Source organism: Microcaecilia unicolor, chromosome 3 (genome assembly GCF_901765095.1).
Source record: "Microcaecilia unicolor chromosome 3, aMicUni1.1, whole genome shotgun sequence".
Classification (NCBI taxonomy): Eukaryota; Metazoa; Chordata; class Amphibia; order Gymnophiona; family Siphonopidae; genus Microcaecilia; species Microcaecilia unicolor.
The window spans coordinates 49,479,368-49,492,247 of NC_044033.1; the positions used below are offsets into that span (position 1 = coordinate 49,479,368).

The 12,880-nt window shown below is 41.2% G+C and overlaps 1 protein-coding gene across 2 annotated transcripts in view; it reads left to right on the forward strand.

Moving 5' to 3' along the window:
* The window catches only part of SOS1 (SOS Ras/Rac guanine nucleotide exchange factor 1), a 322,749-nt gene that overhangs the window by 159,393 nt on the left and 150,476 nt on the right, over nucleotides 1-12,880 (forward strand). For both annotated transcript variants that reach the window (XM_030195899.1, XM_030195900.1), the window contains exon 10: nucleotides 12,179-12,834. In XM_030195899.1, the coding sequence (XP_030051759.1) occupies nucleotides 12,179-12,834 (656 nt within the window). The remainder of the gene's footprint in view (nucleotides 1-12,178; nucleotides 12,835-12,880) is intronic.

Sequence of the window (12,880 nt, forward strand, 5' to 3'; positions counted from 1 at the left end):
TGACCTGGCCAAGTACTTCAACGAGAAACCACTGACCACGAAAAATTTATGGACTGCATAGACCCAACCCCCGGTGAATACCCAGTGGATTGAATTTGGAACAGCTTCGATTTACTAACCGAAAACACTATTTCTCAAGCAATCAACAAATTTTCCAAAACCCACTCCAAATTGGACACCTGTCCCAGTTATCTAGTAAGGTCCGCCCCCAAATGCTTCATAACAGAACTTACGACATACCTGAACTACATGCTACAACACGGACTCTTCCCCAAAGACAAAGGAAACATATTACTCACACCGATACCCAAAGACCTAAAGAAAAAACTAAACGACACGACCAACTATCGACCAGTGGCATCCATCCCCCTGATTGTCAAAACAATGGAAAGTATGGTAACACAACAACTTACCAACTACTTAGACAAATTCACAATACTGCATGAATCACAGTTGGGATTCAGATCTAACCATAGTACAGAAACAGTGATAGCCACCCTCATAACTAAATTCAAACAACTAATAGCAACAGGACACAGTGTGCTACTCCTCCAATTCGACATGTCCAGCGCATTCGACATGGTTAGCCACCAAATACTCTCAAACATCTTAGACTACTTCGGGATTGGAGGAAATGTACTAAAATGGTTCCAAGGATTCCTAAAAGCTAGAACCTACTAAGTGATCTCAAAATCAAAAACGTCAGTACCATGGACACCAGAATGTGGTGTCCCACAAGGATCACTGTTGTCACCAACCTTATTCAACCTAATGATGACAACTCTAGCTAAATCGTTATCCAACCAAGGTCTTAATCCGTATATTTATGCAGATGATGTCACGATATACATCCCGTTCAAGCATGACCTAACAGAAATTGCAAAAGAAATCCAACATAGCCTCCAAATAATGAATTCATGGGCGGATGCATTTCAACTGAAACTAACGCAGAAAAGAGACAGTGTCTCATCCTATCCTCACAATACAACTCAAACAAAAACAGCACTATATACACCCCAGACTACACTGTTACGGTCTCCGATAGTTTGAAAATCCTGGGAGTAACGATTGATCGAAACCTTACACTAGAAGACCATGCGAAAAATACAACAAAGAAAATGTTCTACGCCATGTGGAAGATTAAAAGAATCAAACCCTACTTCCCAAGAGACACATTCTGCAGTCTAGTACAGTCAATGGTGTTAAGCCACCTAGACTACTGCAACGCAATATACGCGGGTTGTAAAGAACAAGTCATTAAGAAGCTTCAGACAGCCCAAAATATGGCAGCCAGACTTATATTCGGGAAAGCAAAATACGAAAGCGCCAAACCGCTAAGAGAGAAACTACACTGGCTTCCACTAAAGGAACGAATTGCGTTCAAAGTATGCACCATGGTCCATAAAATTATACATGGAGAAGCTCCGGCCTACATGTCAGACCTCATAGACCTACCTGCTAGGAATGCTAAAAGATTAGCACGTACATTCCTCAACCTCCATTACCCCAACTGCAAAGGATTAAAATGTAAGTCTACCTACGCAACCAGCTTCTCCTACATTTGCACACAGCTATGGAATGCACTCCCGAAGACCATAAAGACAACACAAGATCTAACCATCTTTCGTAAACTACTGAAAATGGACCTACTCAAAAAAAGCATACAACAAACAATTGGCCTAACTTCTAAACAACAACAACGAAGAATAAGACCGAAATGACATAACCACTGCCCAACACTATTACTCTCACCATAATACCATCATCTGAGCAACTACATAATGCCAACACCTACACAAGACCACAATGTATTCTTCTACCACATACATACGCACTTGATTGCAAAACCACATGTTAACAAGTACGCAAGCACACAATGCATTCTTCTACCATGTATGTACGCACTTGATTGCAAAATCATATGCATATCTAAAGTCTGGAAATGGCAGTCGCCATAACGGCAAATGTAAGCCACATTGAGCCTGCAAATGGGTGGGAAAATGTGGGATACAAATGCTACAAATAAATAAATAAAATATAGGAGAAGCTGGATGCATAGGTTGCTTTGTATTTTAAGTCCTTTGCAGTTTGGGTAGTGGAGGTTTAGGTATGTTCGAGATGGTCTGGTTATGTTTCTGTTTGGTAGGCCTATGAGGTCTGTCATGTATCCTGGGGCTTGGCCGTAGATAATTTTGTGGACCAGGGTGCAGATTTTGAAGGTAATATGTTCTTTGATTGGAAGCCAGTACAATTTTTCTCAGAGGGGTTTGGCGCTTTCGAATCACGATTTGCCAAATGCTTTACCTAAGAGCCAAAATTTGACTTTCAGAACCTCTTCCACATTTTCCTATGTCACTGGTACCCATGTGTACCAAGACAGCCGGCTCCTCCCCAGCACTATCTAAAAACCTATTTTATTTGTTTTAAAAGTATTTCCACAGAAGTTCATGACATGTCCCCTCATCTTTGTACTTTTTGAAAGAGCAAACAATTGATTCACCTTTACTCATTCTACTCCACTTAGGATTTTGTAAATCTCTATCATATCCCTCCTCAGCCTTCTCTTCTCCAAGCTGAAGAGCCCTCACCTCTTCAGCCACCCCTTACACGAGAAACGTTTCATCCCCTTTATCATTTTGGTCTGCCTTCTTTGAATCTTTTCTAATTCCCCTATGTCTTTTTTGCGATAGTGACCAAGAATGCACACAATTCTCCAAGTGAGGTCACACCATGAAGTGATACAGAGGTATTATAATATTATTTGCCTTATTTTCTATTTCAATCCTAATAATTCCTAACATTCTGCTTGCTTTTTTTTGCCACCATAGCACACTGAGCAAAAGATATGAGCATACTGTCCACAATGATACCTAGATCTTTCCCTTATATAGTGGCTATTTATATTAAATTTTAAATTAAACCATAAATTTCTGCAAGAGGAACGATTCTTTTAGACTTGGTTTGTCATCTTTTGTGGGTACTTTTTGGTTGACTGATTTCAATCACTAAGACTTAACTTAGTAGACTGCCCTTTAAGGTAAGTACATTTTGGAGAGGATCTCAAAAATCTGGTTAAAGATTTGGGGAGGCAAACCTCACAGGTTGTCAGAAGACAAGCCTAAGCCTTTCTCTAGACCTTCATCTAGCAGATCTAAATTTAGAGAGTCTAGGCATTACAGGCCCTCTGGTATGGCTTGCTTGAGTGCTCTCATTTCCAATTTTGTCAAACTTCTTGTGAGCACACTGGAAGGGTGTGACCTTTGGAACCCAGTCCATTCCTCAGAACTTCAGTTAGGTGACTATCTAGCATTGTTTTTCAGGAAGTGGACCTGGGTCACTTCTGACCATTGGGTATTTGCAACCATGATGGATCATGTTTTTCCAACCCTCAGATTCTTTGATTGTTTTTCCATGTCAAATACCATCAAAGATAGTGGCAATATGGGCCGCTCAGCAAAAGTTTAGATGCGAGAGCTGTAGTACAATACAATACAGTTTATATTTTGCTGTCTACCCACAGAGGATCAATGTGGATTACAAAACCAGTAAAACTAGGCCATCACTATTGTTATTTATTATTATTAGCATTTGTATAGCGCTACCAGACGCGCGCAGCGCTGAACACCTGATACAAAGAGACAGTCCCTGCTCAAAAGAGCTTACAATCTAAGTAATACAGACAAACAAGACAGTTACGGGTGAGGGAAGTAATGGGTGAGAAGGGAGGAAGGGACAAGGGGAGGACAATTGTGGCTAGGAGCTAAAAGCAGCAGTGAAAAGGTGGGTTTTCAGCATAGATTTGAAAACAGGTAGAGAATGGAGCTGGACGTATAGGTCCAGGAAGTCTATTCCAGGCATAAGGTGCCGCGAGAGAAAAGGAGCGAAGCCTGGAGTTAGCAGTGGAGGAGAAGGAGGACGACAAGAGAGATTTGTCAAGCGAGCGGAGTTCACGGGGAGGAATGTAGGGAGAGATGAGAGTGGAGAGGTAATGGGGGGCTGCAGAGTGGATGCATTTAAAGGTCAGTACGAGAAGTTTAAACTGAATGCGGAAGCAGACATGGAGCCAGTGAAGTGACTTGAGGAGCGGGCTAGTATGGGTATAACGATTCTGGTGGAAAACAAGTCATGCCGCAGAATTTTGGACAGATTGGAGAGGAGAGAGATGGCTGAGCGGAAGATCAGTGAGAAGTAAATTGCAATAGTCCAAGCGAGAGGCGACAAGGGTGTGGATAAGGGTTCTGGCAGCATATTCAGAAAGGAAGGGGCGAATTTTTCTAATGTTGTAGATAAAGAAGCGACAGGGAAAGTACAACAATCATGCAAATAAATTATTAACCCAAATATACCATATCAGTAATTTAGTCAAAAGATTAGCTCAAATATATAGAAAACAGTTGAGTTTTCAACCTTTATGTAAGGAGAGTACATAAAAGCAAGAGAAAAAGGAAACTGATATGGTTCTCCAAGCAAGTGGCTGAGAAAATAAAGGCTAAAGAGTTGGCATTTCTGAAATACAGAAAAACTCAAGAAGAGGAACACGGAGAGAGGAATACCGGGTGAAACAGAAAGAAGCCAAGAGAGAGATACGTCTGGCGAAAGCGGAAGAACAAATGGCTAGAAATCTAAGGAGGGGTGACAAAAATTTCTTCAGGTATATTAGTGAAAGGAGAATGACTAAAAAGGGAATTGTGAGACTAAAAGATACTGTGAACCGCTATGTAGATAAAGATGAAGAAAAAGCAAATTTGCTAAATAGATACTTTTGTTCTGTTTTCACAAAAGAAAATCCTGGAGAAGGACCACGATGGACTGGCAAAAGTACATTTGAGAATGAAGTGGATATAGAACCGTTCACGGAAGAGTGTGTGTATGAACAACTTGAAAATCTAAAGGTGAACAAAGCCATGGGACCGGACGGGATCCACCCCAGGATATTGAGGGAACTCAGAGAGGTTCTGGCGGGTCCTCTTAAAGATTTGTTTAATAAATCCTTGGAGACGGGAGAGGTTCCGAGGGATTGGAGAACGGCGGATGTGGTCCCTCTTCACAAAAGTGGTGATAGGGAAGAAGCTGGAAACTACATGCCAGTAAGCCTCACTTCGGTTATTGGAAAAGTAATGGAAGCGATGCTGAAGGAAAGGATAGTGAATTTCCTGGAAGCCAATAAGTTGCAAGATCCGAAACAACATGGTTTTATCAAAGGTAAATCGTGCCAAACGAATCTCATTGAATTCTTTGACTGGGTGACCGGAGAATTGAATCAGAGACGTGCTATAGACGTAATCTACTTAGATTTCAGCAAAGCTTTTGACACGGTTCTCCACAGGAGGCTCTTAAATAAACTGGACGGGCTGAAGATAGGACCTGAAGTGGTGAACTGGATTAGGAACTGGTTGACGGACAGACGCCAGAGGGTGGTGGTTAATGGAATTCGCTCGGATGAGGGAAAGGTGAGTAGTGGAGTGCCTCAGGGATCGGTGCTGGGGCCGATTCTGTTCAATATATTTGTGAGTGACATTGCTGAAGAGTTAGAAGGTAAAGTTTGCCTATTTGCAGATTTGTAACAGAGTGGACACCCGGGAGGGAGTGGAAAACATGAAAAAGGATCTGCAGAAGTTAGAAGAATGGTCTAAGGCTTGGCAATTAAAATTCAATGCGAAGAAATGCAAAGTGATGTACTTAGAGAGTAGAAATCCACGAGAGATGTATGTGTTAGGCGGTGAGAGTCTGGTATGTACGGACAGGGAGAGGGATCTTGGGGTGATAGTATCTGAGGATCTGAAGGTGACGAAACAGTGTACATAAGTACATAAGTAGTGCCATACTGGGAAAGACCAAAGGTCCATCTAGCCCAGCATCCTGTCACCGACTGGCCAATCCAGGTCAAGGGCACCTGGCACGCTTTCCAAACGTAAAAACATTCCAGACAAGTTATACCTAAAAATGCGGAATTTTTCCAAGTCCATTTAATAGCGGTCTATGGACTTGTCCTTTAGGAATCTATCTAACCCCTTTTTAAACTCCGTCAAGCTAACCGCCCGTACCACGTTCTCCGGCAACGAATTCCAGAGTCTAATTACACGTTGGGTGAAGAAAAATTTTCTCCGATTCGTTTTAAATTTACCACACTGTAGCTTCAACTCATGCCCTCTAGTCCTAGTATTTTTGGATAGCGTGAACAGTCGCTTCACATCCACCCGATCCATTCCACTCATTATTTATACACTTCTATCATATCTCCCCTCAGCCGTCTCTTCTCCAAGCTGAAAAGCCCTAGCCTTCTCAGCCTCTCTTCGTAGGAAAGTCGTCCCATCCCCACTATCATTTTCGTCGCCCTTCGCTGTACCTTTTCCAATTCTACTATATCTTTTTTGAGATACGGAGACCAGTACTGAACACAATACTCCAGGTGCGGTCGCACCATGGAGCGATACAACGGCATTATAACATCCGCACACCTGGACTCCATACCCTTCCTAATAACACCCAACATTCTATTCGCTTTCCTAGCCGCAGCAGCACACTGAGCAGAAGGTTTCAGCGTATCATCGACAACGACACCCAGATCCCTTTCTTGATCCGTAGCGAGAAGGTTGCTAGGTTGTATAGAGAGAGGTGTGACCAGCAGAAGAAAGGAGGTGTTGATGCCCCTGTATAAGTTTTTGGTGAGGCCCCACCTGGAGTATTGTGTTCAGTTTTGGAGGCCGTATCTGGCTAAGGATGTAGAAAGAATTGAAGCGGTGCAAGAAAAGCTACGCGAATGGTATGGAATTTGCGTTACAAGATGTATGAGGACAGACTTGCTGACCTGAACATGTATACCCTGGAGGAAAGGAGAAACAGGGGTGATATGATACAGACGTTCAAATATTTGAAAGGTATTAGTCTGCAAATGAACCTTTTCCATAGATGGGAAGGCAGTAGGACATGAAATGAGATTGAAGGGGAGCAGACTCAAGAAAAATGTCAGGAAGTATTTTTTCATGGAGAGAGTGGTGGATACTTGGAATGCCCTCCCGTGGGAGGTGGTGGAGATGAAAATGGTAACGGAATTCAAACATGCATGGGATAAACATAAAGGAATCCTGTTTGGAAGGAAGGGATCCTCAGAAGCTTAGCCGAGATTGGGTGGTGGAGCTAGTGGTGGGAGACGGGGCTAGTGGTTGGGAGGCGGGGCTAGTCCTGGGCAGACTTCTATGGTCTGTGCCCTGAAAATGACAGATACAAATCAAGGTAAGGTATACACAAAACGTAGCACATATGAGTTTATCTTGTTGGGCAGACTGGCTGGACTGTGCAGGTCTTTTTCTGCCGTCATCTACTAACAGTTTAAGAAATCTGGAATAAGATGACACCACTCTCAACTCCAACTTCAGCATTGTACTGAACAATATACAAAACTGGAACTATGGTAAGATTTATATCTCATGTTTTTTTACAGACGGAAATTGCAATAAACAACGATCCTTTGATCTGAGTGAACGAACTGATGTTCCTACTATGAATATTGCAACCAAATAATCTGGAATGAAGCCATAAAACAGTTTATAAGTAAAGATAGAGAGCTTAAATTTACATCGTTCCTCTATAGGAAGTCAATGCAAAGATCTCAACAAAGGGGTAACGATCAAATTTGTGTCTTCCACAAATCAATTTTGCAGCTGTATTGTGCAAAATCTGCAAACATCTCAAAGATAAATGAGAACACCCTGTATAAAGTGCATTACAATAATGTAGTTGAGATAGCACCAAAGCCTGAACTACTACCTCAAAGTTTGATTTATTCATCAGGCATTTAATATGATGTTTTAACATTTGTGGCATGCGCAGAGCAGCCAGCATAACGCTTGGCTGCTCTGCGCATGCCACAAACATCAAAAAAACAACAACAAAAAACCCAAAACACAAACACGTGTGTTTCGGGAGGGGGCAAAGGCACTCATCAGGAGCGTCCTGTTTGGATGGCCTTGCCCCCTTTCCCCCTGCAGCATAGAAATCCAAACTTTAGCTGCCCCGGCCCCCCTCCCTTCCTTTCTTTCTCCCACAGCTCTGCCTCCCTCCATCCTCCGCCCCCCCTGAGGTCGCCGCCGTTCCCACCCTCCACCGGGCCCCGCTCTGCTTTACCTACGTAGGTTACTTACGTCAGACGGAGTCGGGCCCAGGTCAGGAAAGGAGAGACGTCCTGAAGACTCGGCGGCAATCAGATGTTCTTCTTACCCATGCAGCGCCTTCACACACAGGCAGTGTGCGGGCCCGGTAAGGCGGAGGGGGGTCCGGTGGAGGGGGGAGCGGCGGCGGGGCATGGGGCGGAGGATGATGGGTGGCGGAGCTGTGGAAGAAAGAGAGGAAGGGAGGGGGGCTGGAGCTGCTAAAATTTTGATTTTTCATGCAGGGGAGCAGCGGCGACCGCAGGGGGAGGGGGGGGCAAGGCCGTCCATACAGGACGCTCCTGACGAGCGCCTTTGCCTCCTCCCGATCCTTAACTGTGGTAGCTGATCTTGAACAATTAAAAAAAAAAGAATCTTTATTTGTGAAAGATATAACATTAATACAACTTAAAATAGAGGGTCTTCAAAATGCAAATAAATATTGCAATTTGAGGTTTGTGTATTTTCCTCATTCCTACCATTTCTGAATCCCTTCTAAGAAGAAGTACATTAACATTTGTGAGAGGGAAGAGGGGAAATGCAATCGGCTGGAAGCCGGGCAGCCACAACGAGAGGTACAGACCTCTCGTTAGCTTTCCTGGAGTTTTCCTGCGTTAGGGCAAGCGGAAAACTATAGTGCATCTCATTCCAATAGGGTTTCTAGACAATTTGCTCATCTGCATTCCGTTTTCGTTAGCTGCTGTTGTCTTCGGAAAAAGGCCTTTAATGCATGTCACGGTTTAAAACTTGTTCATTAAAGGGTTATAAAAGGGTCGTTAAAGTTTAGTGCATGTGGCCCCTAATCCTAGTATTTTTGGAAAGAGTAAACAATTGGTTCACGTCTACACGTTCCACTCCACTCATTATTTTATAGACCTCTATCATATCCCCCCTCAGCCGTCTTTTCTCCAAGCTGAAGAGCCCTAACCGCTTTATCCTTTCCTCATAGAGAAGTCGTCCCATCCCCTTTATCATTTTTGTCGCCCTTCTCTGTACCTTTTCTAATTCCATTATATCTTTTTTGAGATGTGGTGACCAGAATTAAACACACTTTGAGAATTGTGACAATTTAACCGTACTTTCTGTTTTCTATATTTTAACCAGTTTTTAATCCACAATAGGACACTGCCTCCTATCCCATGACTCCAATTTCCTCTGGAGTCTTTCATGAGGTAGTTTGTCAAACATCTTTTGAAAATCCAGATACACAATATCGACTGGCTCACCTTTATCCACGTTTGTTCACCCCTTCAAAGAAATGTAATAGATTTCCCTTCACTAAATCCATGTTGGCTCTGTCTCATTAATCCATGCTTTTGATTATGCTCTGTAATTTTATTCTTTATAATAATCTCTACCATTTTGCCTGGCACCAACATCGGGTTCACCGATCTATAATTTCCCAGATCTCCTCTGGAACCTTTTTTAAAAATTGGTGTTACATTTGCCACCCTCCAATCCTCCAGTACCATGCTTGATTTTAAAGATAAATTACATGTTACTAACAAAAGTTCCGCTAGTGCAGTTCTATCAGTACTCTAGGATGAATACCATCCTGTCCAGGAGATTTGCTACTCTTCAATTTGTCATATTTTGCCATTGCATTCTCTAGGTTTATAGAGATTTCATTCAGTTTCTCCAACTCGTTAGTTTGGAATACCATTTCTAGCACTGGTATCTCTCCCACATCTTCATCTGTGAAGACCAAAGCAAAAAAAAAATAATTTAATATCTCTGCTATGGCTTTGTCTTCTCTGATTGCCCCTTTTACCCCTCTGTCATCTAGCGGTCCAACTGATTCTTTTGTTGGCTTCTTGCTTTTAATAAAACTAAATTTTTTTTTTTACTGTGTGTTGTTACCGCCAATGAATCTTTTTTTTTATTTTTCGAAGTCCCTCTTTTCCTTCCTTATCGTTTTCAATTTGACTTGACATTCCTTATGTTGTGTCTTTATTATTTTCAGTTGGTTCCTTCTTCCATTTTCTGAAGGATTTTCTTTTAGCTCTAATAGCTTTCTTCACCTCACTTTTTAACCATGCTGCCTGGCGTTTGGTCTTCCTTCCTCCTTTTTTAATACATGGAATATATTTGACCTGGGCTTTCAGGATGGTATTTTTGAACAGCATCCACGTCTGATGTAAATTTTTGGCCTTCACAGTTGCTCCTCTAATTTTCTTTTCACCGTTTTTCTCATTTTATCATAGTCTCCTTTTTGAAAGTTAAATGCTAATGTATTGGATTTCCTGTGTGTACTTACTCCAAAGCCAATATCAAATCAGATTGTATTATGATCACGGTTATCAAGCGGCCCCCGGCGCCATTACCTCCTGCATCAGATCATGCACTCCACTAAGGACTAGGTCTAGAATTTTTCCTTCTCTTGTTGGCTCCTGTACCAGCTGCTCCATTGGTAAGGTAATTTTCTCATAGATTTCTACACTATGTCATACACATCAGTATTCCTTCAGTTGAATTTATTTTGCCTTAATTGTAATATGTCTGCTTATCTTCATGCTTGTTGTTCTCAGTCCTTTTCCTCTATTGACCCATTCTGTTTAAAAAAGGGTGAATAATCTGAATAATCATATTTTAAGATGATTGATGTGGACCTGCTGAAGCTCAGTGGAAGGGCAAAGAATGTGGATGGGGCAGTATGAATGTGGGGTGGAGAAGGCATGGTATTTGTTAGGGTAAGACATCTGTGTGTTGGGAATGGTGAGAGTATCTGAAGTATGTGTGTCTATGGGACAAAAAGTGGGCAGCTGTTCGTGTGTCTGAGTTTAAAGATGGGTAGAATGTGTTATGTGCGGGAGCACAAAGATGGATATGTAATATTCATATGTGTTTCTCAGTCAGAGGTTAGCAAACTTTTTCCTTAAGGGTTACAACACAGTAGAATTTTCTGGATTTCCACAATGGATAGACATGAAATTTATGTTTAAATCTGTTTGTTTCTTTTGTAATGCATGTAGTAATTCATTAATCAAGGCAGCAAAAAGATCTACATTCTAACCGATTGCCAAACACGTAACCATTAAACAAAGGTTCAACAAGAAAAAATTGCATACAAAATACCTTGAAAAAAGATATTCCACCCATCCACTCCCTTCCTAGGTATGAAAATATCAAAATTTTAATAAATATAAATTTGTTGACAATGGAGGAAATCCTGAAAATGTAACTGGGTTGTGACTTTTGAGGGCCAAGTTTGTCTATGTGTTTAAATGATTTTTATTAATAGCCAAAAATATATAACAACAAATGGAAACAGTTTAGCAAAGACATGGCTAGCATAACCCAACCCCCCCTTCCTTCGTTGCCTACCTGTTATGTTATGGTCTAAAATTCTGCCCATTATCTTCTGGTGTGTGCACATATAGAAACGTTCCAGAAAATTTTCATTTAAATTTAACAAAGGTCCTTATTTGAACTGAAGTTTTTATTGTTGCAGTTTCAAAGATTATTCCTTTGTGATTTGAGATTGAAATTGCCCATCTAGTAGCACTGAAAGTTTGAATACTTTTTTAATGTGCACATCTCAAGTTGTAATTATTCTCTTAATTTTTATTCATGTTTATATTCTGCATAGCTGTTCTTCTGGTCTAAGGGCATCTCCAGTGAATCTTTTTTTGCCACAGTCCTGCCTATTCCTCCTGTGATGTCTAGATCCATTTGTAGGAGGATTTTATTCTGCACATTGTTTTGTTCCAAGTATAGCTTAATGTCAGCATTTTGAGTACCCTGGGAAAGAATATAGGATGTTGCAGATCCCAGTCTATGATGTCACTAAAGGAATCTGGCACAAGAAAGATGGACTTCAGGAAAGCATTTGTGTGGCTCATACAAAACTTGAATAATAAACAATAATGGGAAATGAAACACGGAAGAAGTCCACAGCAGGCAAAAAGTGTCTCCATTGAACAGAAGTGTATTTTTAGAATTCATCTATTTTAGCTGGGACACTGTAAAATGTAATGAAGATATATGATTTTTGTGTTTGCAGCGATACTTAGTTTTCCTTCTTTTCACAGTGAATCTGCATGTCGCTTTTATAGTCAGCAAATGAAGGGAAAGCAGTTAGCAATCAAGAAAATGAATGAGATTCAAAAAAACATTGATGGCTGGGAAGGCAAGGATATTGGACAGTGCTGCAATGAATTTATCATGGAAGGAACACTTACTCGTGTAGGTGCAAAACATGAAAGGCACATATTCCTATTTGATGGTTTGATGATTTGTTGCAAGTCCAATCATGGCCAACCAAGACTTCCTGGTGCTAGCAATGCTGAATATCGTCTTAAAGAAAAGTTTTTTATGCGAAAGGTACAAATCAATGATAAAGATGACACTAATGAATACAGGCATGCTTTTGAAATCATCTTGAAAGATGAGAACAGTGTTATTTTTGCTGCCAAATCAGCAGAGGATAAAAACAACTGGATGGCAGCATTAATTTCTTTACAATATAGAAGTACTCTGGAGCGAATGTTGGATGCTACAATGTTACAGGAAGAGAAGGAAGAAAAAATGAGGCTCCCAAGTCCTAAACTGTACAGATTTGCAGAACCAGACTCAGAAGAAAATATAGTATTTGAAGAAAGTGTGCAGCCCAAATCTGGAATCCCCATCCTCAAAGCAGGAACTGTGGTTAAACTCATTGAACGGCTAACCTACCATATGTATGCAGGTAAGATGCATATCTTATTACAACTTTTGCTGTGATTATATTAAAG